The 24,172-nt window shown below is 43.7% G+C and overlaps 1 protein-coding gene and 1 pseudogene across 1 annotated transcript in view; one reads left to right on the top strand and one right to left on the bottom strand.

Moving 5' to 3' along the window:
• Dnah14 (dynein axonemal heavy chain 14) overlaps positions 1-24,172 on the bottom strand; it is a 215,863-nt gene that overhangs the window by 127,729 nt on the left and 63,962 nt on the right. The window contains exons 29-36 of the mRNA NM_001447370.1: positions 18,320-18,551; positions 17,835-17,888; positions 15,231-15,376; positions 13,481-13,549; positions 9,162-9,348; positions 8,039-8,115; positions 7,578-7,749; positions 893-982 (exon numbers count right to left, since the gene is read on the bottom strand). Coding sequence (NP_001434299.1) covers positions 893-982; positions 7,578-7,749; positions 8,039-8,115; positions 9,162-9,348; positions 13,481-13,549; positions 15,231-15,376; positions 17,835-17,888; positions 18,320-18,551 — 1,027 coding nt within the window. The remainder of the gene's footprint in view (positions 1-892; positions 983-7,577; positions 7,750-8,038; positions 8,116-9,161; positions 9,349-13,480; positions 13,550-15,230; positions 15,377-17,834; positions 17,889-18,319; positions 18,552-24,172) is intronic.
• On the top strand, positions 1,514-2,895 carry Mrps11-ps1 (mitochondrial ribosomal protein S11, pseudogene 1; annotated as a pseudogene).

The following is a 24,172-nucleotide window of genomic DNA, read 5'->3' as shown; positions in this document are numbered from 1 at the left end:
TGCATGGTACAGACGTAGAGAAGGAGAATGAGGCTCCGACAAACTGCTAAGTCGATCTTGTCAACTGATGTGCAGACTTGATGTGCAGTGTAGGTGGGAGGCCGGTGAAGGAAAGCCATGGGAAAACGGACTTTCCTTTTGGGGAAAAAATATATATATATGGATGGTATCTTAAAATAGAAACTCCAGACAACCAAAAAATGAAAAATGCACTATCTAAAATATTTAAATTTTTTTGAGAAAGAGTCTTAGAAAATGTCTTTATAAAGATAGCTGAGACGGTGTTTTTAAAGCTAGGGTACAAAGCACTCAAACTGTAAAGGAATAGAGCTTACGGAATTAAAATTATCTTTAATACAGCTTCAACAGTGCCACATTTCCAAAACTCTGAGGCTTAGAGACTTTACCCATAATGCACACACAGCTGCTAAATCATTATGATGTAAAATACATAGTAAGAAACACATTTTCTAAGAGAAAGATAAACAACCACATAAAAAATGAGTACATTCTATGATCTGACAATTCACATAAAACTCACATGGCTAAGAGAATTTAAAGAGACACAGCATCTTGCAAGGAACAAGGGTTTGCACAGCAAATACACAGCAGGCACTGATAGCCAGGCAATGCGGGAAGTTTCAAGATGGGGTAGCAATGGGTTACAGGCTCTTTCAGACTACACTTGTAGGGCTTTGACAAGTATAAACTATCAAATAAATGTAAAAATATCAATTCAATGTCTAATTAAGGTGAGACTCGGAGTCTGGGAAAACACTTGCTATGTCGCCGTATCAGAGCTGCTCTCTCCTGTTCTTCCCGTGTTCTCGAATTTGCTCTCAGAGACTGAAACCCACACAGAGGACCTGCTGCCTTGCCAGCCTGCACTCACCTGAAGCTGCTTATAAAATTGTATGATCTTTGCTTTCTGAGGCGGCCACTGCTGAAGGCCTAGTTGTTCTGTCGCACTGTGTATTGCTTTCTGAAAGGATATAAATATATTAATTTAAAGGGCATTACAATCCTAGTGGCTGTCATCTACATAGCCATCCACTTATTTACTTACCAAAGTCTTGGGGATAGAACCCCAGCCTTGCACAAATGAGCCTAATGGTCTACCACTGGGCCAGTCACCTAGCCCAACCCTTTAAGTTGTAATTCTTTAGAACCTCTTAGCTACTTGTTAATTATTGTAGTTTACAAGAGTATTTTTTTTTTAAGTTCATCAACTTCTGTCTTGAAAACCACCATTTTGGAGGGGCAGGTTTACCCAGCAGAATGAGCCACTGCCTTTGGGAAAGGTAGGTGAAATTCTACTGTTAGATCACCAGAAAGGGGAAAGATTCCCATATAAATGGCTTTAAAGAGCATTTTAATTTGAACAGAAATACATGACTATTTAAGAGCAATCAGGTGATTTCCCTTATGTGAGTGCCCCCACAGATGCTCATGGTGCTGGTTCCAGCTAAACCAAGCTACTGTGGACGGGAGCTGACGAGGGTCAATTTCAGTCATGCAGGTTGTAAGAAACTCCGGGTCATGGCTCCTGCGGTCCTGGACTGGATCTGGGATGACCAGGCTTGTGGCCGTTGCCCCAGCTAAGAATATCCACACCGGAGCCCTGAGGTTAGAAGACTCAGATGCCCGGCAGAACACTGAAAAGGAAGCGGCTCCGAGTCGCTTCAGGTGAGGGTTAAGTGGATCCAGTCCTCTGGAAACTCGCAACCTGTGACTTCTGCCCGTTACCCTCCAGAATCATAGAAAGCAGTGGATTCCTGGCTGTCAATATGCCATCTATGCCTGTGCAAATCAGCATTCTAAAAGTGGAGATAATGCTTAGAGGGGTTGTTGGTGAAGATAGAGCTGTGGCATAAAGTAGGTGTTCAATTAACGACTGTTAGCTAGCGAAGAGTCCGGTGTATATAAATACACCTTGTGAGATAGACTTTAGGTCTGACTAGCAACTTTCTCTGCCTCCAACCCAAGTGTCTTGAAGGACTACACTAACTGCACATCTTAGATTGGACCTTAATTTTGTGCCTAACCCTGGGAACCGGCATCTTGCAATGTCCCACTAGTATTAATCCTTCCTATGCAGGCTGTGTATACGTTCACGTGCCTTCACATCTGTTTAACGGTTACAAAAACCAACTACCTGTTGGGTACCATGAGAAGTCCTGGAATTGGAAGCTATTTCTCCCCAGAAGTAGTATAGAAACTTGCAAGGAAGACACATGCGAATGTGTTAAGCATAATCTGATCAGCTGGATAATAGAGGTGAGAACTGGCTGGACATTTAAGAGAGCAAGGCAACCTTGAGGAAGTCACACAAGACTTAAAGTACCGTAGAGTGTGATAGTGACTGGGAACTCGGCTGGACAAGATCAGTGTGATCATTGCAGGCAAAGCATTTACCTCCGGTTCCAGGCCAGGAAAGCTCTCTGCAGTGGGCAGGGATGAAATTTGAGGAAGTCCTAATTGCACACATTAAAGCAACCTACAACAACACACAGATCCAGGTAGTCTCTGCCACTAGCACGTCCCTGGCCTGTGCCTCCTGTGGGGCACGGAAGGCTTTCGCAATGCCAAGAAGGGCACTGGCATCGCAGCACAGACAGCAGGCATAGCTGCAGCCGCAAAAGCCACAGGAAAAGGAGTGACCCACATCAGAGTCCTAGTGAAAGGCATGGGACCAGGACGCTGGTCTGCCATCAAAGGACTGACCATGGGTGGTCTGGAAGTGATCTCGATCACAGACAACCCCCCCCCCCCCCCCGTCCCTCACAATGGCTGCCGACCCCGGAAGGCTCGAAGACTGTGATAGGAAGGAAACCAGGACCTGAACCTGACCTAAAGTCTTGACTCAGGTGGATCCTACAGAGAGCCCACTGTGGAGGCTGCTGGAGCGGGCTGTTCTCGAGCCTTCCCTGGGAGAACATTCCTCTCCTTGCACAGAAGCTGGAGGTGCCGAGGCATGAGGGAGTGGGAAGTGCCAGGCACTGTGGCCAGCTCCAGACTCTGCTCTGAAAATAAAGGACTGTTCTCTGTATAAAAAAAGAAAAAAGAAAAAAAGAAAAAGAAAAAGAAAAAAAGAAAACCACCATTTTTCTTACCAGAAATGTGCAACACAAAGAAAATTTTATCTTCACAGTTACCTTTGATAGCAAATTCATAAACTCTCCCCTCAAACTAAGAATCCTCAATTCATATTTATTAATATACAAAATCTTATGCACAAAACAAAACCGGGCCCGGCATGTTGTGTCTACATGTCGGTGTGTATATCTGAAACAAGAATAATCACAGAGGCCGTCAGCCTAAGAGGAGTGGGTGGGACAGAGGAGGTGCTGAGGAGGGAGGAGGGATGTGGAAAGTGCTGACATAGCTATATTTTAATTAAAAGATATCTTAAAAAGTAGCTACAAATATTCATTTACCCTACATTAAAATAAAACATAAAAGGGCTTTGTATCTCTTTGTGGTTCCAATCACCACTAAAACAGTTTTTGATTTTGTAATGATTAGTTTAATGTTTCAATGAGAATGCTCTAAGATAATAAATAAAACTGATAAGATTCTAAGTATGATGTACTGCTTTAAAATATCCAAAACTGAAAAAAAAAAAACCAACCCAAACCAAACAACAATGACAACCACAACGACCACACCACCAAAGCAAAAAATGGGAGGAAACCATGCTTCTTCCGAAGGCCGGTTACCTGCAGGCGGAGACAATCGGTAATTTTGTCCCCAGACTCTCCTCACACTTCTTGCATCTCTAGAATGAACAAAGCAGACAAGGGAGACACTGCACAGCAGGTAAAGGCAGCTTCTAGGCAAGACCAAGACAGGCAACCATGGCGTGCTTGAAAGAACCTCACAAACAGGGCTGGACGAGAAGGCTCAGCTAAGACCCCCACCTCGAGCAGTTCAGTCTTTATGACGGTGATGTGGGTCCCGGAAAGAATCAGACTCAATGGGTGCACGAGTCACCCAATCACAACTGTCGAGAGAAGTCTCGATAACTCATCTCTTCTGGGTACAAGAAGACAGTATCTTAACAGAGTTCTTACTTTAGATTGCTTTGGAATAAATCTATAATCTTGCTTTAAGTTATTTAGGACTATTATGTGATATTCCTAGCAGGGAGTTAAAAAGAAATAGGGGGTGGGGGCTGGAGAGATGGCTCAGCAGTTAAGAGCACCCGATTACTCTTCCAGAGGTCCTGAGTTCAATTCCCAGCACCCACAGGGTGGCTCACAACCATCTGTAATGGGATCTGGTGCCCTCTTCTGGCCTGCAGATAGAGTGCTCATGAACATGAAATAAATCTTTTTTTTTTTTTTTTTTTTTAAGAAAGAAATAGGGGAAGAGGGGAAGAGAGACAGAAGAAATTTTAAAAGTGGAGTTCAAAAGTTAAGAGGAATAGTTTGATTTGCACCGGATAAAACAGACTTTAAATCAAAAGCTAGAAGAGCCATCCAAGAGTAGCCATGTATGATAAAAGGCCAATTCTGCAAGGTTGTACAATGGGCATAGAGATATTTGTACCCAGTCAAGCTGTAGGGTAAATATTGATTGGTTTCAAGAGAGAGCTCCACTCCAACAGCAGCAGCAGGGCACTCTAAACACATGCCACTCTCAGAAATCAGCAGAAACACCCAGATACAAAAGAAATGTCAGAGCTAAACCACACCGTGGACCAAAAATGCCAGCACATGTTCAAAGGCCACACCAACAGCTGTGGGTGCATGTCCTGCCTCACGGCACACAGAAAACTATCCATACATGTCTGATAGCTGGCCACAAGGCAAGCATCAACATGTACATGCATGTGCACATGTATGTGCACGTGTGTAAGTCAGACAGTAACTTTCAGGAGTCAGCGCTCTCCTCTCACAGGTAGGATCAGGGGACTAAACTCAAGCGGTTAGGCTCGACTGCAATCACCTCATCTGCTGATGCATCTCGCTAGCCCGGAAATTATAAAATTTATTTAGACAAATGAAGACAGCAACACAGTACGCCCAATTCTATACAATTAGAGCAAAAGTACAATGTAGAGAGGTTTGTAGGGATAATCACGCACCACCAGAAAACGGAGACCTCGGGAGCTGGAGGAGTGGCTCAGTGGTTAAGAGCACTGCTCTTGCAGAGGACCTGGGTTCGATTCCTAGCACCTACATGGTGGCTCACAATGGTGTGTAACTCCAGTTCCAGGGGACTTTACACACTCTTCTGGTTCATAGAAATATTCGTAGGCAAAATACCCAAGCACATTAAAATAAAAAAAATATTTTAAAGAGAGGATTTTAAATAAATAACTTAATATTCTTCCTTCAGGAATTAAAGAAAAACAAAAAAAAAACCAAGAGTAACTGAAATTCCAAGTTAGCAGTATGAAAAGGTATTAAGGAGATGTGGAAATAAGTAAAAATGAAGGCTACAAATACAAATGACGGATGACACGAGTTTTAGGTGAGTACACGTACATGAGTACGTGTGTGATCGTGGTGCCTGTTCTCACGTGTGCACACTCCTATGGAAGGCAGAAGAGATCTGTCATTGGCTGGGGCTCACTAAGTAGGCTCTGCTGCCTGGCCAGGGAGTCTCGAGGCCTCCTGTTTCTAACTTTCTGGCAATGGGCATTGAGTGTGTGCCCAGATTTCTGTGTGACTGCGAAGGAACAACCCGGGTCTTCAGACTTGCGAGGGAAGCACTCTATCAATTGAGCTATCGAGTAAAACAGCAGCCGCCACTGCTTTGGCTCGACTGAGAAAGGAGAAAACGCATATAAATAAAACTAGAGACCAAAATGGAGACATTAGGATAGATACTCCCATAAAAAAGATCGTTAGATAGAGTTATAAGTGACTGCATGACAACAAATGAGAAAAACAGAAGAAGTCAACAAATTTCTAAACATATACAACTTAGCAAGACTGAGTAAGGAAAAATTAGATGCCCAAGGAAACCCATAAAAATAAAGGATGAGAATGAATCAATACTAAAATGTTCTTTATTAAAGAAAAGTCTGGGACCAGATGGTCCACTGCTGAAGTCTATCAAGCATTTAAAGAATCAACACTAATCCTTTTCAAATGCTTCTTTTAAAATTGTGAAGAAGAAGAACTCTTCCAAATTCCTTGTTTGGGGCCAGCAATATATTGATATTTAAACCATTTCAATAAGGGAAAAGATAGAGATCGCTACACTTGAGACAAACCCTGAATAAAATACTAGCAAATGAGACCCCGACAGCACATTCAAAAGATGTCCCACTGGGACCTGTTGTGATTCACTCTGGGCAAGTAGGATGCTTCCCGTGCAGTGAGTGTCCTCACATGAATACAACGAGGGGCCAGAGCCATGTGTCACCCCTACAAACACAGGGAAAGCATCTGTGTGGAGGGAATTCTAGTCTTACAAACTTTCATCTGTACAAAAGAAAACCCAATGAACTAAAAAGGGAGAGACTTACTACAAAAGATGGAAGCCACAGGAAAAAGACAGAAACGTATTTCAAACATTAAAAGAGAAGCAAGGCGTTAAATCAAGCAGAAGTTGCATTAAATCAAAGGCTGGTTCGTTGAAAAAGAATAGTGCTTAGATTGGACAGCTAGGTGGTCTGAGGAAAAAAAAAAAGCCTACCTTAGGAAAACATGTAACGGAAACAGTCTCAGAAGCATGAACTCGAAAGAATCAACTTTGTACTAATCCATTCTAAAACAGGAGTGAGACGCAGGCGTTTGCTGCGTTGAACAAGGCTGCTCCAAGGAGACTCACGGTGACAGACACAAGCTTACTGCCCATCCATAACGGAACAGTTCTAACCATCTATCTACTTTGATGGTTTTCCAGAGACCTTCTTGTGTTCCTTCCTGCACTGTCTGTGGGCACGTTGGCCACATGCTTCATGTGTCCTAGGAGACGGTATGTGACCTGTGGCTGTCTTGTCAAGTTAATTACATCTCCAATTGATGGATTAAAAGCAGCCATTATAAAGCTGGGGGGGGGGGGAAGCAGCAGAGGCAGAAAGAGCCCGTGGGGACAACGGGAGCAGGGGGAAGCAGGAAGGGCAGGGTGTGGCGGAGGGTGTCCCGGCTACCAGATGGAGGAGCCAGCTTTTGTCAAAATAATTTCGATTTTGTTCTTAAGGCAATGCCAGTTGAACACTGGCTTTGCTTGGGCAATCGCACACGTCTTAGGTGAGCAACTTGAGAAGCCTTGTGGAAACACACAGAATGCAGTAAACACGCACGGGCAAAACGGTTAAACTCTAAGAATGGGGAGTCATCTCTGTGCTATTACAGGGAAACCCAGCATCATCACTTATGAAGGAGAACTCAGCACACAGCACCCTCCTATCATTTGTTCTTTCTATCAGTCACCGAGTGCTTAAAGCTCCTTCTACTCCCGGGGGGGGGGGGGGACACAACATGCCTGCAAAGTGCTTTTGTCCCCAAGTCTTGTGATCTACTCCCCATGAGTAGCGTATTTCAGACAGAGCCATTGTATTTAAACCCACACAGATTCCACCTCCAAGGGACCTGGTACTGCTTACGGGGCCTCATTACCTCCAAGGCAAGGTGTTGCGTTTTTGAAACTGTTATTCCAGGGAAAACATCTTCTATGATCCTTTCGAAAGGTAGGACATCTTCAGGAAGGAACTTTGACATACTGGCTTCCTGGATGGCCTCGATGATGATCAGCGACTCCTCTAGCTCGGAGAGATGCTCCCCGACAGTACTGTTGCGGTTGAAGAGAGCAAGCATGGCCGGGTCAGAAGGCTGTTCCTCAAGCGCTAACACCCAGTTTTAGGCATTTCCCCTTCCTGTTTATTATGCTTTCTAAAACGCTGCTCTTGGCTCAGTTTTGTCCTTTTGAGACCACAAGAGCCCATCAGTCCACCTTCCTGAGGTGCTCCGGCAGCTTCCTGATTTAGCTTGTCTCCTTTAATTAAAATCCCACAGATTACCAACCCACTGACTGGTATGTAGCTCTCTGAACCCAACACTAAATTCAAAATTCAACTGACCATTTATGCTCCAGTTTCTTCTTTTCTGTCATTATTAAAACTGTCTTCAAGGTCCTCATGCCAAAATCATAGTGCTCCTAAAATGCCGTAGTCAATATTTGAGTTACTAACAGTTTTCAAGGGAAAATAGAACACGCAACAACTACACGCATAATTAATACTCATATATTCTTTTTTTCCTGCTTTTTTGAGACAGTGTTTCTGTATGGGGCCCTGGATGTCCTGGAACTCACTCTGTAGCCCAGGCTGGCCTCACACTGACAGAGAGCCTGAGGGATTAAAGGTGTGCACCCCCACTGCTGGGCTTACAGCCATCTATCCTAGAAAAGGAGATATCCACACAAATCCAGAGACCTCAATTCTGCCTCTAGTGCTCTTATTTCTCTTCTAAGTTGGTGCCAAGAAACCAACTTTGCCCTATGTTCTTGTCTTCCCTCCATCCCTCCCTCTCTCCCCAGAATTCTGCTATGTGACCCAGCCTGGCCTTGAACTCTTGGGCTCAGACCTTCCCATTGTCTCAGCCTCTCTCTGCAGTTCTGAGGACTACAAGCTGCATCCCTGCACTCAGGAGACGTCTCTTTTAAGAGGAAGGGTGTTAAGGGTTAAAGTTACAGCATCTACGTTAGACTGAGAACTGGGAAGAGGAATTGTGAGAAGAGTACTAGGGGAGGATGACCTTGGAGAAAATGCGCTTAGCTGTCCAAACCATTGCGGGTTAGAAACAAATACTCAAATCCTAGAACCATTCTCAAAAAGGTGCGGGACTCAAGCCAGCAGTACCAGAAACAGAGCTCGGTGGTGCACTGACAGACAGACTGCCATCCAAGATAAGGTACTGTGTTTTCACAAGTCCTACAAATGACTGAGACGTAAGGAGAGCTGGGGAACACTGGTGTAGATAGGGGCTGACATCCACGAGCAGGGGGAGCACATGTGGTCTGAAATAACACGAATGTCATCACTTTCTCTAGACCTTGGAGGAAAGGCCTGGGACCATGGACACCTGGCTACTTTGAACACAGTAATTCCCATTTCATGGTGGGCCTGGTCTTGCTCATTCCTGGCCAATAGCAGAAATGTCTTTGAGTCTCATGTAAGTCTTTGGAGAGAGGCAGTTCCTCACCTGTTTTGAGAGCTGCTTGTCAGCTAAATCATAAAGGCTAACTATCTTTCCAGACAGAGATTTTGAAGATTTGAAGCCAAATGAAAACAGAGTTACTTCAGTGATCATTTTGTAGTGGGGCACCATCATGGCCACTGAGCGAAACAGGGATTTTAAGTTGCTTGGGAGCTCAACCCGACCTCTATACCTAAAGAGGAAAAGGGAAACAACAACAAACAATAAAAACCCTCCCTTGCTCGGCAGGTTTTCAAATTTGAAACTGTGTTGCCTCCAAAGAATTCTATTGGCTCTTTGTGAGACCCTCACAGGGTGGTTTTTAACCTTTCATCCCATGAGCATGCTGGTCTAAAATACTTCCGGCATCTCATTATATGGCTCCCTCCTCTCAGCTTGCTGATTCCTTGGTCTCCGTGGCACTTATTCATGCGTCTGATGAACCTGGCCTTCAGTCAGGTGCCATGAGCCATGAGCCATGTGCACAGGGCAGAGACGTTGTATCTCTTCACAAGAGGCGGAGTCTGTGCAGCTCCATGAGATGGAACTCATGCTTGGCACCACTGTGAGAGCCAAGAACCTGTGGCGGGATAGAGGACAGATCCGGGACAGCCTCTCGGAATTACTCTGCACACTGTTAAACTGACTCCTCGTGACTTAGCCTTGTACACAGTACATTTCCACCCTCATCAGAGAAACGTCTTAAGAGAACATGGTGATGGACACAGAGACTCACAGCTGGTCTAGCTGCACAGAGTGAGAGACTGAAGAGCACTCAGTTGTAAGTAGACATGAGTACCACATTCCATACCTGGAGGCTTAGGGATTACAATGGAAGAGCAGATGACAAGATTGGTAGAACAACTCTGGGGTACCCCCAGGTCCCCTGAGCAGTCTGCTGTGCCCGGGGGCTCTCCATTCTCCCACCACCTCTCTCCCTACCTCAGACCTGCTGATCTGGAATCATACAGCCAAAGAATACCCACCAGAGGCCTGCCACACCAGGACCATCAAGGTTAGGCCCCCTCTCAATACCTACTACAATAGAAACATCCAGGGTCCAAAACCATGCAGATGGCTAAAGGCCCTCGAAAGAGCACAACAGACAAGAGCCATAGCAACATGACACCTTCAGAGCGAAGCTACCTACCCCACTGCAGCAACTGACTTGTCACAATCAGAGTACAGGAAAATGACCTTAAATTCAATCTTATAACGATGATAGAGGCTTTAAAATCCCTTAAAGAAGTACAGGAAAACCAGGTGAAAGAAATAAATAAAACTATTTACAACACAAAAATGAAATCAGAAGCCAGAAAGGAAACACAAACTAAGGGAATCCTGAGATGGAAAACCCGGGGAAGAACAGGAACAACAGATGCAAGCATCAGCAACAGAACCCAGGAGATGGCAGAGAGAATCTCAGGCATAGAAGATACAATAGGAGAAATGGATACATCCAAGGAAATGTTAAATCTAAAAAGAAATCCCTGACACAAAACATCCAGGAAATCTGGGATACCATGAAAAGACCTCACCTGAGAGTAATAAGAATAGAAGAAGGTGAAGAGTCCCAGCTCCAAGGCCCAGAAGATATTGTCAAGAAAATCATAGAAGAAAACTTTCCTAAAGAATGCACGAGTTATACCTGACTTGCCAACAGAGACTCTCTAGAGGGGCCTGACAGTTGTCTTGCAACCTCTGAAAAAACAACAGATGCCAACCTAGACTACTATACCCAACAAAACTCTCAATCACCATAGATGGAGAAAACAAGATATTTCAAGACAAACCCAAATTTAAACAATGTCTATCCAAACATCCAGCCCTACTGAAAAATACAAGAAGGAAAACTCCAACCCAAGGAAGGCAAGTATATCCAAGAAAACACAAGAAATAAATAATGCTAGTAAAATCAAGGGACGGACACACACACACACACACACACACACACACACACAAACATCATCAACATCCAAATAACAGGAGTTAACAATCTCTCTCAAAACAAATGGACTTGATTCCCCAGTAAAAAAAACACAGGCTAATAGAGTGGATGTGAAATCAGGATCCATCCTGCTGCTGCATACAAGAAACACACCTCAGCAATAAAGATAGACATTACCTCAGAGTAAAGGGCTGGAAAAAAGTTTTCCAAGTAAACGGACTCCAAGAAGCAAGCTGGAGTAGTCATTTTAATACCCAATAAAATAGATTTTCAACCAAAATTAATCAAGAGAGAAGGGAAGGACACTTTATACTCAAAGGAAAAATCTACCAAGATGATATCTCAGTTCTGAACATTTATGCCTCAGACATAAGAGCACCCACATTTGTAAAACAAACATTGCTAACACTTAAATTACACATCAAACCTCACACATTAAGAATAGGAGACTTGAACACCCCACGCTCACCAATTGACAAACACTGAACAGAGAAATAATGAAACTAACAGACACTATGAGCCAAATGGACCTAACAGACATCTGTAGAATATTTCACCCAAACTCAAAAGATTGCACCTTCTTCTCAGCACTTCATGGATCCTTGTCCAAAATTGATGATATAATCAGTCACAAAGCAAGCCTCAACAGATACAAAAAAATTGAAATAATGCCTTGTGTCTTAGACCACTAATAGATTTTTAAAAAGCTGACTTCATGACAACAAAAACACCAGAAAGCCTATGCACTCTTGGAAATTGAACAACTCTTTCCTCAATGATTTCTGGACCAGAGAGGAAATAAAGAAATGAAAGATGTTCTAGAATTCAGTGAAAATGAAGGCACAACATACCCAAAAGGCACAACATACACAATGAAAGCAGTGCTAAGAGGAAAGTTCACAGCAATATGTGCCTCCATAAAGAGATTAGAAAGTTCTCACACCAGCAATTTAAAAGTATACCTGAAAGCTCTAGAAAAAAAAAGAAGCAGGCAAGCAAACCAAAGAGGAATGGAAGGCAGGAAATAATCAAAATATACAACGGAAAAAAGAAAGCATCTTCAACAAATGGTGCTGGTCTAACTGGATGTCTGCATGTAGAAGAATGCAAAGAGATTCACGTCTCTCACCCTGTACTGAAGTCCAAGTGGATTGAAGACTTCAACATAAAACTGGATACATTAATCCTAATAGAACAGAAAGTGGGGAATAGCCTTGAACTCACTGGTACAGGAGACAGCTTTCAGAACAGAACACCAATGGCTCAGGCTCTAAGGTCAACAATTGATAAATAGGTCCTCATGAAATCAAAAAGCTTCTGTAAGGTACAGGAGACTGTCAATGGGACAAAAGGGCAGCCTACAGATTGGGAAAGGATTGTCACCGACCCTACATCCAACAGAGGGCTAATATTCAAAATATATAAAGAACTCAAGAAATTAGAAGCCAGCAATCCAAATGACCTAATTTAAAAACAGGGCACAGAGCTAAACATTGAGAAGCACTTAAAGAAATGTCCAAAGTCGGCTGCTGGAGACAGCACTCGCTGGGTGAGGTATCCCAAGATGGCTGGGCATAAACTTGCTCTAAAACCATCGACTGGGTATTATACCACTCTGGGGATGTTCCCCAAAGATGCCCCACCATACCACAGGGACACCTGCTCAACTATGTTCACAGCAGCTTTATTCATAATAGCCAGAAACTGGAAACAACCTAGATGTCCGTCAGCTGAAGAATGGATAAAGAAAATGGGGCACACACCTATACCATGAAGTACCCACTATTCGTCTATTAAAGACGAAGGCATCATAAATTTTGCAGGGAAATGGATGGAACTTGAGAACATCATCCTGAGTGAGGTAACCCAAAGGAATGAGGTCATCAAAAAGGATACGCATGGTATGGATTCACTTGTAAGTGGATATTAGCCGTGAAGTTCAAGATATTCATGGTACAAGCCACACACCCAAAGAAGCTAAGCAAGAAGGGAGGCCCAAACAAGGATGCTTGGATAGCAGTTAGAAGGGGGAATAAAATAGTTACAGGAGGCAGATGGAGGGAGGGAGCCGGGCGGGAAGAGTATATGGGGAGGGAAAGGGGAGTCAGGGTCAGGTTTGGGGAGGGACAGGAGAGATGGCCATGGAATGAGTGGCAGTCTGAACTGAAGTTTTAAAACTCTCATTCTTTGAGAATTCCATACATTGTTTCTGATCACACTCCCTCCCTTTACCCTAACCTCTCCCAGATCCTCTCCTCATTCTATACTCACATTTAAAAAGAAGATTCTGGAGGGTGAATAAAACAGCCACACCCACAGGTAGGACTTGAGAAAGGGATTTGATCTATGTCTCCCCCATGAGGCATCCAATACTTACCCAGGATTTAAGGTGATCAGCACCGCGCATGACATATTGATCCGTACTTCTCTACCATCCAGCAGGAACCTAAAGGCAGTGAGGCATCCATCACTAAGGTCACTCCTCTAGGCCCAAGGACATCCAAACTCTAACGAATCAGGGGATGTTCTTAGGGCTGCATTGCATTTAAATCCAAACAAAACATACTTAAAACAACAACGCCCAGACAGGAGGAGGCGGCTGCTTATTGGAGCCACAGTTGAGCTCTGCAGGTATAGTGGATTGTGTCTAAAGATGTCTGAGAAGGTTTTGGAACTGGTGCTGGAAGGCATCTGCAGATGAATGGATTCACACAGGGAAGAGACCCTGGGAAGACCTCACTCACTGAGCTGGGCCTCGGAGACTCACCAGAACTTCGAGCATAGCATGGAGTTCCTGCTGGGAACACTGCCCACCTTCAGCCTCCCTTTCTCCAGTTAAAACACACTGGGGAGATGTTAGGTCCCTGGGCCTAACACTGGGGAGATGGCTCAGCACAGGCTGCTTCCTGAAGACCCGGGTTGGTTCCCAGCCCCCACATGGTGGCTCACAATAGTCTGGAACTTCAGTTTGAGGGTAGTCAATGACTGTGGCGCACAGACACATAAATAGGCAAAACAGACAGAAAGCAATAGTGGATACAATCTCAAAAATTAAAAAAATAATATTTGGGCAACCGAGAGGCAGATGCTCTGCCAAAGACACCAGTCTCCCGTCATTGGCAATACTCGCAAAGACAGTGGCAAGACTCTCTGGAGTCATTTCCTACTGAAGAGGGTAGTTAAGGCATGTGAGGCAGAGGGACCAGGATAAAACCAGGACAGTCCCTGGGCCTAACACTTTGCAGAGGTAAGGGCGGTAAAACGTGCCTTTCTGTGCTCCATCTCTAACCACAGATCCATAAGCCCTGGAACCTATCGACGAAATCCATCCAAGTAAAGCTACAAGTTAGCACCGTCAGTAGGGGTCAGACATACTACATTACTAAAGATCCATATGTACCCCCCAATCAAGGCGTGCAAGCTCCTGAATGAATGCATCTGAAGAGAAAACTTGATTATTGTTAATAAAAAACACCAGTAACCATAACATATATTTTATTGTGGTTTTTCTTTTTTTTTTCTCAGAGCTGGGGACCGAACCTAGGGCCTTGTGCTTGCTAGGCAAGCGCTCTACCACTGAGCTAAATCCCCAACCCCTATTGTGGTTTTTCAAAAAGCACCTCAATCTAGAATGGTGAGACAGGAGGCTCCGGGAATGTAGACAGTACTTTTGTTTTTAAATGGGTTTGGAATTTTAAAAAAATCCATGAAGAATTAAAGAAAAAATATATATCCTTAACTTTTATTCTATTTAAGTGTAATATCCTATGACAAAAGATTCTAAGATAGAAAAAATGCTAACTAGAATTTATCTGCATCCACTTCTGGTGGCTCCTGACAGCTCCAAAGTGTGAACGCAGGGCGGATTCTTTTATAGGCATTGAGATCACACACACACACACACACACACACACACACACACACACACACACACACAGTTTGCCAGAGGAAATATATTTTTCATCCTGGAAACATATATTTTCCCCCTTTCAGGAGGAACATACAGAGAAGGCAGGTGTCATTCATTTCGCTATGTGCTAAACAAAACCACCACCAGAGCCCAGCACTTACTTAAGAAAAGCACGGAACACTAAGTAAGCCTGAAAATTAAACCAGTAAATGAATACCTGACAGAATAGCTGTCTTTGGCATCCTTGATCATCAGGATCTGGGAGGCAATGACGGAGAGGACTTCTATATCGATTCGGTTGAATTCATCAAAACAGCACCAAGCTCCTGACTGCACCAACCCGAAGAATAATTTCCCAATTATCTTAAAAAGAAGAAGGGCTGATTAGAGAAACTACAGGGGAACTGCATACTAAACTGCCTGTTCTTCTCATCTTACCCAAACCAAGGAGACGTCCCTTGCATTTCTTGCTCCATACAGTTTCGTAGTTGCTCAGACTCAGTTCACAGCGGTTTCTTTTGAAAGCTTACACTGAATAGCGAACTCCTGTTTTCCAGGATCACAGCAGGTGCAGCTGACTGCTAACTTCGCAAAGTTGTTTAGGACTTAGAGCGGCACCGGGCTGAGGTCTTTATGACCACTTTTGCAGCAGATGGGAGTCAAGTGTCAGAAGCAGGACCAGGCAGGTTCCTTGTGGCTTACCTTGGGCTACAGGTGAGGCCAGTGGCGGGGTTTTAAGGGATAGGGAGGTGGGGGAAGAAGGGGTAACCCGTGGTTCCCAGGAGCTTGTTAGCGGGGTTACTGAAACAGTTGCAGTCTGTTAAAAACCCTATTGGTGTGAAAGATAACATTTTAAAGATCTTATTGTAAGCACTCCTCTGATATTCATTTTCCTGGACACTTTGACTCTGTTGGCACCTGTTGAGCTCTCTTTTGCTATCCCAGCTCTGCCTGCAGTAAAAGGACTCTTCAGTTCGCCCCACCCCAGATGTCTTGAGGACTGCATGGGACCTTTGAGAAAACTACAACACAGCCGCAGCTGATTGCCCCAGCTCCTGATTGCACGGGGCCACGTTTAGAAGTTTGGGCCAGATTTTTTCTATCATCACAAGTCATTGTGACCCCTATCTGTAACAATGTCCACTGAGGCCAGAGGGGAGCGCTTACCCTGACAGACTGGCAGAGGAACTGCTCTGACTGATACTGAAAAGGTGACTTTGTGATTGGTCCACACAGAAATCTCTATGGCTGTGACTGATGCTAAAGGACCACAACCCCTCCAGGGGGCTGTGTGTGTGTGTGTGTGTGTGTGTGTGTGTATGTGTGCGCGCACACAGAAAATCAGATTTCATCTCAGGAAGTTCGGAGCTCTAATCAACACGTAAAAGAGGCCACAGAGCAAAGATTAAAACAGAGACAGAAGGAACACCCATTCAGAGCCTGCCCCACATGTGGCCCATACATAGACAGCCACCCAATTAGACAAGATGGATGAAGCAAAGAAGTGCAGGCCGACAGGAGCCGGATGTAGATTGCTCCTGAGAGACACAGCCAGAATACAGCAAATACAGAGGCGAATGCCAGCAGCAAACCACTGAACTGAGAATAGGACCCCCGTTGAAGGAATCAGAGAAAGAACTGGAAGAGCTTGAAGGGGCTCGAGACCCCATATGTACAACAATGCCAAGCAACCAGAGCTTCCAGGGACTAAGCCACTACCTAAAGACTATACATGGACTGACCCTGGACTCTGACCTCATAGGTAGCAATGAATATCCTAGTAAGAGCACCAGTGGAAGGGGAAGCCCTGGGTCCTGCTAAGACTGAACCCCCAGTGAACTAGACTGTTGGGGGGAGGGCGGCAATGGGGGGAGGGTTGGGAGGGGAACACCCATAAGGAAGGGGAGGGGGAGGGATTAGGGGGATGTTTGCCCGGAAACTGGGAAAGGGAATAACACTCGAAATGTAAATAAGAAATACTCAAGTTAATAAAATAAATAAATAAATAAATGAATAAAATAAAAAAATAAAAAAAGAAAAATGTCTTTTCCAACAACAACAAAAAAAAAGGCCACAGAGTTGGGGATGCAGGGATGTGGCCCCATTTTACAGCACTTGCTTACCATGAGGGGGCTTAGTTCAGCTCCAGGAAACAAAAGCCCCAGACTATATCCCTTGGAAACTTTGAGTTAAATTTATAACAGGTGCATAGGGGACATCAAGCAATAAAAATCTTTCAAGATTTATTAGACCTGTCTTAGACAATTATCATTATTATTTTTATAATTGTTTTGGTATTAATCATTGTAACGTCTTTGACTTTAATAATTATCTTCTCAATAAATAAATGTTCAGGGTAAGAACTTAAATTTGTAAGAAAGACATATCCTCAATTTTACACACACACACACACACACACACACACACACACACACACACACATTCATGCTTTGGTATGTAAGATTTTGTTTAAAAAGAATCCCATTGTCATAAAAATGAAGAATTATTACTTAAGGAATTCAGTTGAGCCATTTAAAGAAAATTAACACTTTTTTTTTCTTTTTCTTTTTTTTCAGAGCTGGGGACCGAACCCAGGGCCTTGCGCTTGGTAGGCAAGTGCTCTACCACTGAGCTAAATCCCCAACCCCAAATTAACATGTTTTAATTTTCAACTAGGTTCTAGGCTTCTATTTTCTACTCATTAAAAGAACTAATAGTATGTATACTCTTATCAATGCATATTTTATATTTTTCTTAGTTTTTTCATTTCTCGATGAATTACTTTACATGCACATTGTTTGTATATATGCTTAAACATTACCTTATAATCCAAATCTTCAAAACAGTTGAAGACCACGCAGTGTTTACCAAAGCTCTGGGAAGCAAAAATACTGTTTTAGCATAGTTCTCCACAAAATAAAGACTCCATGAAAAGTTAGACTGCCAGGGTAAGACAGTGTTTCTATTAGTATCTTTTGAGAAAAAAATATAGTATAAAAGTGATTTATATACCAGGTCTAGGAAGGAAAACGGACCATCGTGAGAAACTGTTTCTCCCCTCCTCCCACACTACCAATCAGTTAGCTCGTACAGTAGTATTCTGGGTAAATTCAAAGACAATTGGCTTAGTGAGATCCCAAGTCCTCTCCCACATTAGGCATTTGAAGTTTAGTTGTTGGGGTGTATCACTTAATGAACATTAATCAACTGGATTAGGAAAGAACATCTTAACAGCAGGAATAGTGTAAACTTCAGATACGATTTAAAGTCTGTATGACGGAAATTCTGGGTACAGTAGCTACTTACTTTCGCCAGGTCCTTCACAGTCTCAGTTTTTCCGGTACCTGCGCGCCCAGCGGTGCAGCCTCCCAGGTTGAAGTACAGCGCCTCAGAGAGGGAAAGCCAGCACCGTTCTGTGAGGGGGGTGATGACCAGTCTCGGGGCACAGCCCAAGTACTCATAGCCATAAACAAAACTGGTGTTTGCCTGGAGGACGTAACACAGCTTCTGCTTTTCGTTCCATTTGTACTGCAGATGCCTGGAAGCAATGCCCGTGCAGTATTTGAGCAAAAGTGTTTTTCCCACAGGGAAACCATCATTTTAACACCCTCATACTAAGAAGCAGTAATTAAAAATCTCCCAACCAAAAAGAAAGCTCAGGCCCAGAAAGATTCGGTGCAGAATACTACCAGACATTCAAAGAACTAATGTCAATACTTTTCAAGTTATTACACAAGATAAACTGAAGGGACATTTTTCTAAATTCTTTTTATGAAGCTGCCATTACTCTGATAGCAAAACCATACCTGGATTAAACAATAAAGAAAACTGTAGACTGATAACCCCTTATATAAACATAGATGCAAAAATTCTCAAAAAAAAATGCTTGCAAGCCAAAGTCAAGAACACATCAGAACGTGTCATCTCTATGATCAAGTTGGCTTCGTTCTGAAGACACAGGGACAGTGTGGCATGTCTAAATCAGTAAATGTAGTCCATCAAATAAGGGGACTACATCACCACCATCACCATCATCATCATCATCATCATCATCATCATCACCATCACCACCACCACCACCATCATCACCACCACCACCATAACCACCACCACCATCATCATCACCACCACCATCATCATCACCACCATCATCACCACCACCACCATCATCATCACCATCATCATCACTATCACCATCATCTCATTAGCTACAGAAGAGTCTTTGTGAAAATCCAACACTTCTTCATGATAAAAGTCCTAGAAAGGCTAAGAATACAAAGAGCACACTTAAACTTAATGAGGCAAATTTATATCAAGCCCACAGCCACCACTGTCCTAAAGGGAGAAAAATTCAAAGCATTTCCACCAAAATCAGGAACAAGGGAAGGTTGTCCAATCTTTCCTCACCTTTTCAGCTCAGAGCTTGAGGTCTTAGCTAGAGCGATAAGACCTGGAAGGAGATCACAGGGTTGCAAACAGGAAAGGAAGACATAAAAAAGAAGTCCTTATTTACAAATGATTGTGTACATCAAAGATCCTAAAGATCCCACCAGGAAACGTCTACACCTGATACATACCTTCAGCAAAGTATCAGGATACAAAAATAACACGTGAAAACCAGTAGTTTCCTATCTATAAATGACAAGTGGACTAAGAAAGAAATCAGGAAAACAATCCCTTTCACATTTGTACAACCACTTTGGAAATCAATTTGGCAGTTTCTCAGAAAATTGGAAATAGTTCTACCTCAAGGCACAGCTATCCACTCCTGGGCAAATACCCAAAAGATGCTCCACCATCCCACAAAGACACTTGCCCAGCTATGTTCATAGCAGCTTTATCTGTAATAGCCAGAGACTGGAAACAACCTAGATGTCCCTCAACTGAAGAATGGAGAAAGAGAATGTGGTACATCTATACAATGGAACACTATTCGGCTAATAAAAACCAAGATACCATTAAATTTGCAGGCATATGGATAGAACTAGAAAATATAACCCAGACCCAACAGGACATTCATGGTATGCACTCACTTATAAGTGGATATTAGCTGTAAAGTACAGGCTACCCATGCTACAACCTACTGACCCAAAGAAGCTAACAAGTAGGGCCCAAGGGAGGATGCTTGAGTCTAACTGAGAAGTAAGTAAAATCGACATCTGGGGTGTATGGAAGGAGGGAACTGGGAGAGAGTGCTGGTGTGTGTGGGGGGGGGCAGTAATCTCTGGGTCAAGCTAGAAATCTAGACAATGGTGAGACTCCCAGGAATCTATGAGGGTGACCCTTGGAGTAGGGGATATGGAACATGTAACAATCAACTCCTGCAACCAGGCAAGACTTCTGATGGAGCGATGGGGACACCAACCCAGCCACAAAACCTTCGACCCACAATTTTTCCTGCCAGTAAGAAGTGTAGGGTTACTGAGGGGCAGAGCAGTGAGGAAATGGCCAACCAACCACTGTAGGCACAATGCTATCATGCACTGTGTAAAGATTATTCTTTTATCATTCAAATGCCGATTTCTTTGCCCCCAAGTCTTGTTGCAGGACGATGTGGCATCGTAATGCTTATTCCAAGGATCTCCTGTCTTAAATTTGTGTAAACATTTCTTCCCACCTATTCTCTGACTTGTCAATAAAAAAGGCCCAGCCAATGTCTGGGCAGAAGAAAATAATAGGACTGGACTTCCACCAGCCAGAGAAAGTGAGAGGGGAGAGAGGGAGAGAGAGAGAGAGAGAGAGAGAGAGAGAGAGAGAGAGAGAGAGAGAGAGAGGGAGGGAGGGAGGAAGAGAGGATTCTCCACAAGGAAGGGAATCTGGGAGAGACAGTATGGAAGAATACCTGAGGCCAAGAGAGCCAGACCAATATTAAATTCCAAGTGTCTCAGAGATTTTGGCTAGGAGGTAGCCAGATTAGTTTAGAATAGACTATTAACTGCCCAGTTATTGTGTTGTTAAGTTTATCAAATAAATCTTATAGTCTTTGTCTCATTCATTTGGGAGCTAGCTAGGGATAAAGAGAAACTGCCACTTTAAAGAATATATTTACAGATGATTGGCCCAACTTAAGTCCCATGCAATGACAGACAGACAGACAGACAGACAGACAGACAGACAGAGAGAAGGAGAGGGAGAGAGAGAGAGAGAGAGAGAGAGAGAGAGAGAGAGAGAGAGAGAGAGAGAGGGAGGGAGGGAAAGGAAGAGGGAGAGAGAGATGGAAAGGGAGACGGAGAGGGGAGAGGGAGAGGGAGATGGAGAGAGAAAGGGAGAGAGCCCACCCCATCACTGTCAATAGTATGCTCCTATATTTGTTTTTGTTTTTGTTTTTGTTTTTTTTTTTTGGTTCTTTTTTTCGGAGCTGGGGACCGAACCCAGGGCCTTGTGCTTTCTAGGCAAGCGCTCTACCACTGAGCTAAATCCCCAACCCCTGCTCCTATATTTGTAGACAGGCTAGCATAACAGTCCTCTGAGTGGCTTCACTTGGCAGCTGATGAGAACAGATACAGAGACCCACAGCAAAACCATAGGCTGAGCTTGGGTAATCTTGTGGTAGTGTTTGTGGTGGGGATTGAAAGAGTGAGAGTGGTCAAGGACACCACAAGAAAACCTACAGAATCAACCAACCTGGGCATACAGGGCCTCAGAGAGTAAACCACCAACCAGAGACCTAAGGGATGGACCTAGTCCCCCTACACATATGTAACAGATGTATAGCTTGGTCTTCATGTGGGACCTCTAACAGTATGAGCAGGGACTGTGTCTGACTCTGTTGCCTGCCTTTGGACCCCCTTTCCTTAACTGGACGGCTTTGTCAAACCTCAATAGAAGGAGATGCAACCAGTCCCACTTCAACTTAATATGCCATAGCAGGTTGTTATCCATGGGAGGTCTTCCTTCTCTGAGGAGAAAGGGAGGGCACATTAGGGAGACAGTAGGTGAGAGGGAGGGACTGGGAGGAGAGAAGGAAGGGCAAGCTCCAATCAGTATGTAAAGTAAATAAATTAATGAAAAAAATAGAAGAGTGTAGAAATAGAGAAACGATGAGGAAAGAATGCAAAATCTAAATAGAAATAAGAGGGTTTAAAATTCTTTTTTAGTTTCATTGAAGAACATGATAAATATCATTCCATTTCAAAATCGCTGAAAGTAAGTTCTTACTATGAAATAAATGAGAGAGCACAGGTAATAAATACACGATGCAAAGAACACTGAACAACTACAAAAACAAACACAATGCGTTCACAACAGTCTCAACTACAACAACGAGGACAACGCCGTTCACAACAGTCTCAACTACAACAACGAGGACAACGCCGTTCACAACAGTCTCAACTACAACAACGAGGACAACGCCGTTCACAACAGTCTCAACTACAACAACGAGGACAACACTGTTCATGACAGTCTCAATATCTCCAGATAACTGCACCAAGCAAGTGAAAGACTTGTATAATAAGAACCTTAAGACATGGAAGCAGTTATCAGTTAGACCTTCCGTACTCGTAGCTCGATCAGCAGGATTAATATTGTGAAATGGCTATCCTACCAAAGGCAGCCCTCAGATACCCCTCAAATTATTCTGCAAAATAAAAACTGAAGGGACATTTCCAAATCCCTCCTTTTGAAGCTACTATTATCCTGATTTTGTGAGTTAGTTTTGTATCCTGCTACTCTGCCGAAAGTGCTTTATTGGCTGTAGAGGTTTCCCAGTGCAGTCTTTAGAGATTTTTATGCATAGAATCATAAAAGAAATCTATAGGCTCACTGCAATCATCATAAAAATCCCAACACAATTCTTAAAAGAAACTTAAAACAAACATTGTCAACAACAACGATGATGACAACAACGACGGTGACGACGACGACGATGACGACTACAACGACAACAACAAGATAAGCTTCGACTTCATCTGGAAATCCAAAATCCAGCATGGCTGAAGCCATCCTGAGAAATTACAGACCTCCTAGAGCATCACCATTCCAGATTTCACGTTGTGCTTCAGAGCTATCATAATAAAATAGGGAGATACTGGCATAGAGACACTAATCAATACAATAGAATTGGAAGACCCAGCGTAAGCCCCCATACCTACAGACAAAGAAGCCAAAATTACGACTGGAGAAAAAGATAGCATTCTGAATAAATGGCGCTGGTCACACTGTGCGGCTGGATGTGGAATTACAACCACACGGATCCTTATCTGTCACCCTGCACAGCGGACCAGGGCCAGATACTCGGAATCTGATGGAGCTGGCTGCCAGGCACTCCTCACCTGAGCTCGTGGGCACAGGACTTTCTGAACAGGACCCCGGCAACACAGACATGAGGCCAATGGTTAATAAATAAGACCTCACGAAGCTACACAGCTTCTATGCGGCAGAGGATGCTGTTATCTGAGCAAAGCGGTAGCCAACAGGATGGGAAGAACTTTACTAATTATCTCTCTGACTGAGAGTGGGTATCTAGAATGTGCAAAGAACAAAACCTAACATCAAGGGACCAAACAGCTCATTTAAAAATGAGATATAGAGCCAATAGTGAGTTGTGAAAAGACGATGTCCAAATAGCTGAGAGACACCTAAAGATGTTCAAAACCCCTAGCCAAGGGCGGGGGGAGGGGATAAAATTCAAACTACTCTGAGACTTCATCTTACCTCTACCAGAATGGACGATAAATGACAGCACATGCTGGTCAGGCTGTGGGAAAGCGGACACACATTCATGGCTGATGGGAGTTTGAACTGGTACAGCCAATATGGAAATCAGGGTGAAGTTTCATCAAAAGGCAGAAAAGTGATCTACAACAGGATCCAGCTACACCACACTTGGGCATAGCCCCGGTGCTACATCTAACTACAGAGATACTGCTCACCACACCGGAGAAGTTTCTACTTGGGGTATACGGTGATTCACAGAGAGGCTTGCAACTGGACAGTGTATACCGGAAGAGCGAGAGACTAGGTATCACTCAGCCCTACGTGGGATCTCTTTATCCCACCCCCACCCATCAAGGCTCGGGGTCTAGGCACGAGAGGAAGTAGAAAGATAGTAAGAACCAGAGGTGGTGGATGACTCTAGAGAAACAGTGCCTTCCAGACACTGCAGGACTGATGCACACATGAACTCACAGAGGCTGGGACAGCATGCACGAGACCTGC

This window comes from Rattus norvegicus, chromosome 13, assembly GCF_021556685.1.
Source record: "Rattus norvegicus strain SHRSP/BbbUtx chromosome 13, alternate assembly SHRSP_T2T, whole genome shotgun sequence".
Lineage (NCBI taxonomy): Eukaryota > Metazoa > Chordata > Mammalia > Rodentia > Muridae > Rattus > Rattus norvegicus.
The sequence above is the reverse complement of the archived record's forward strand: the minus strand, read 5'-3'. Positions and strand labels throughout refer to the sequence as shown.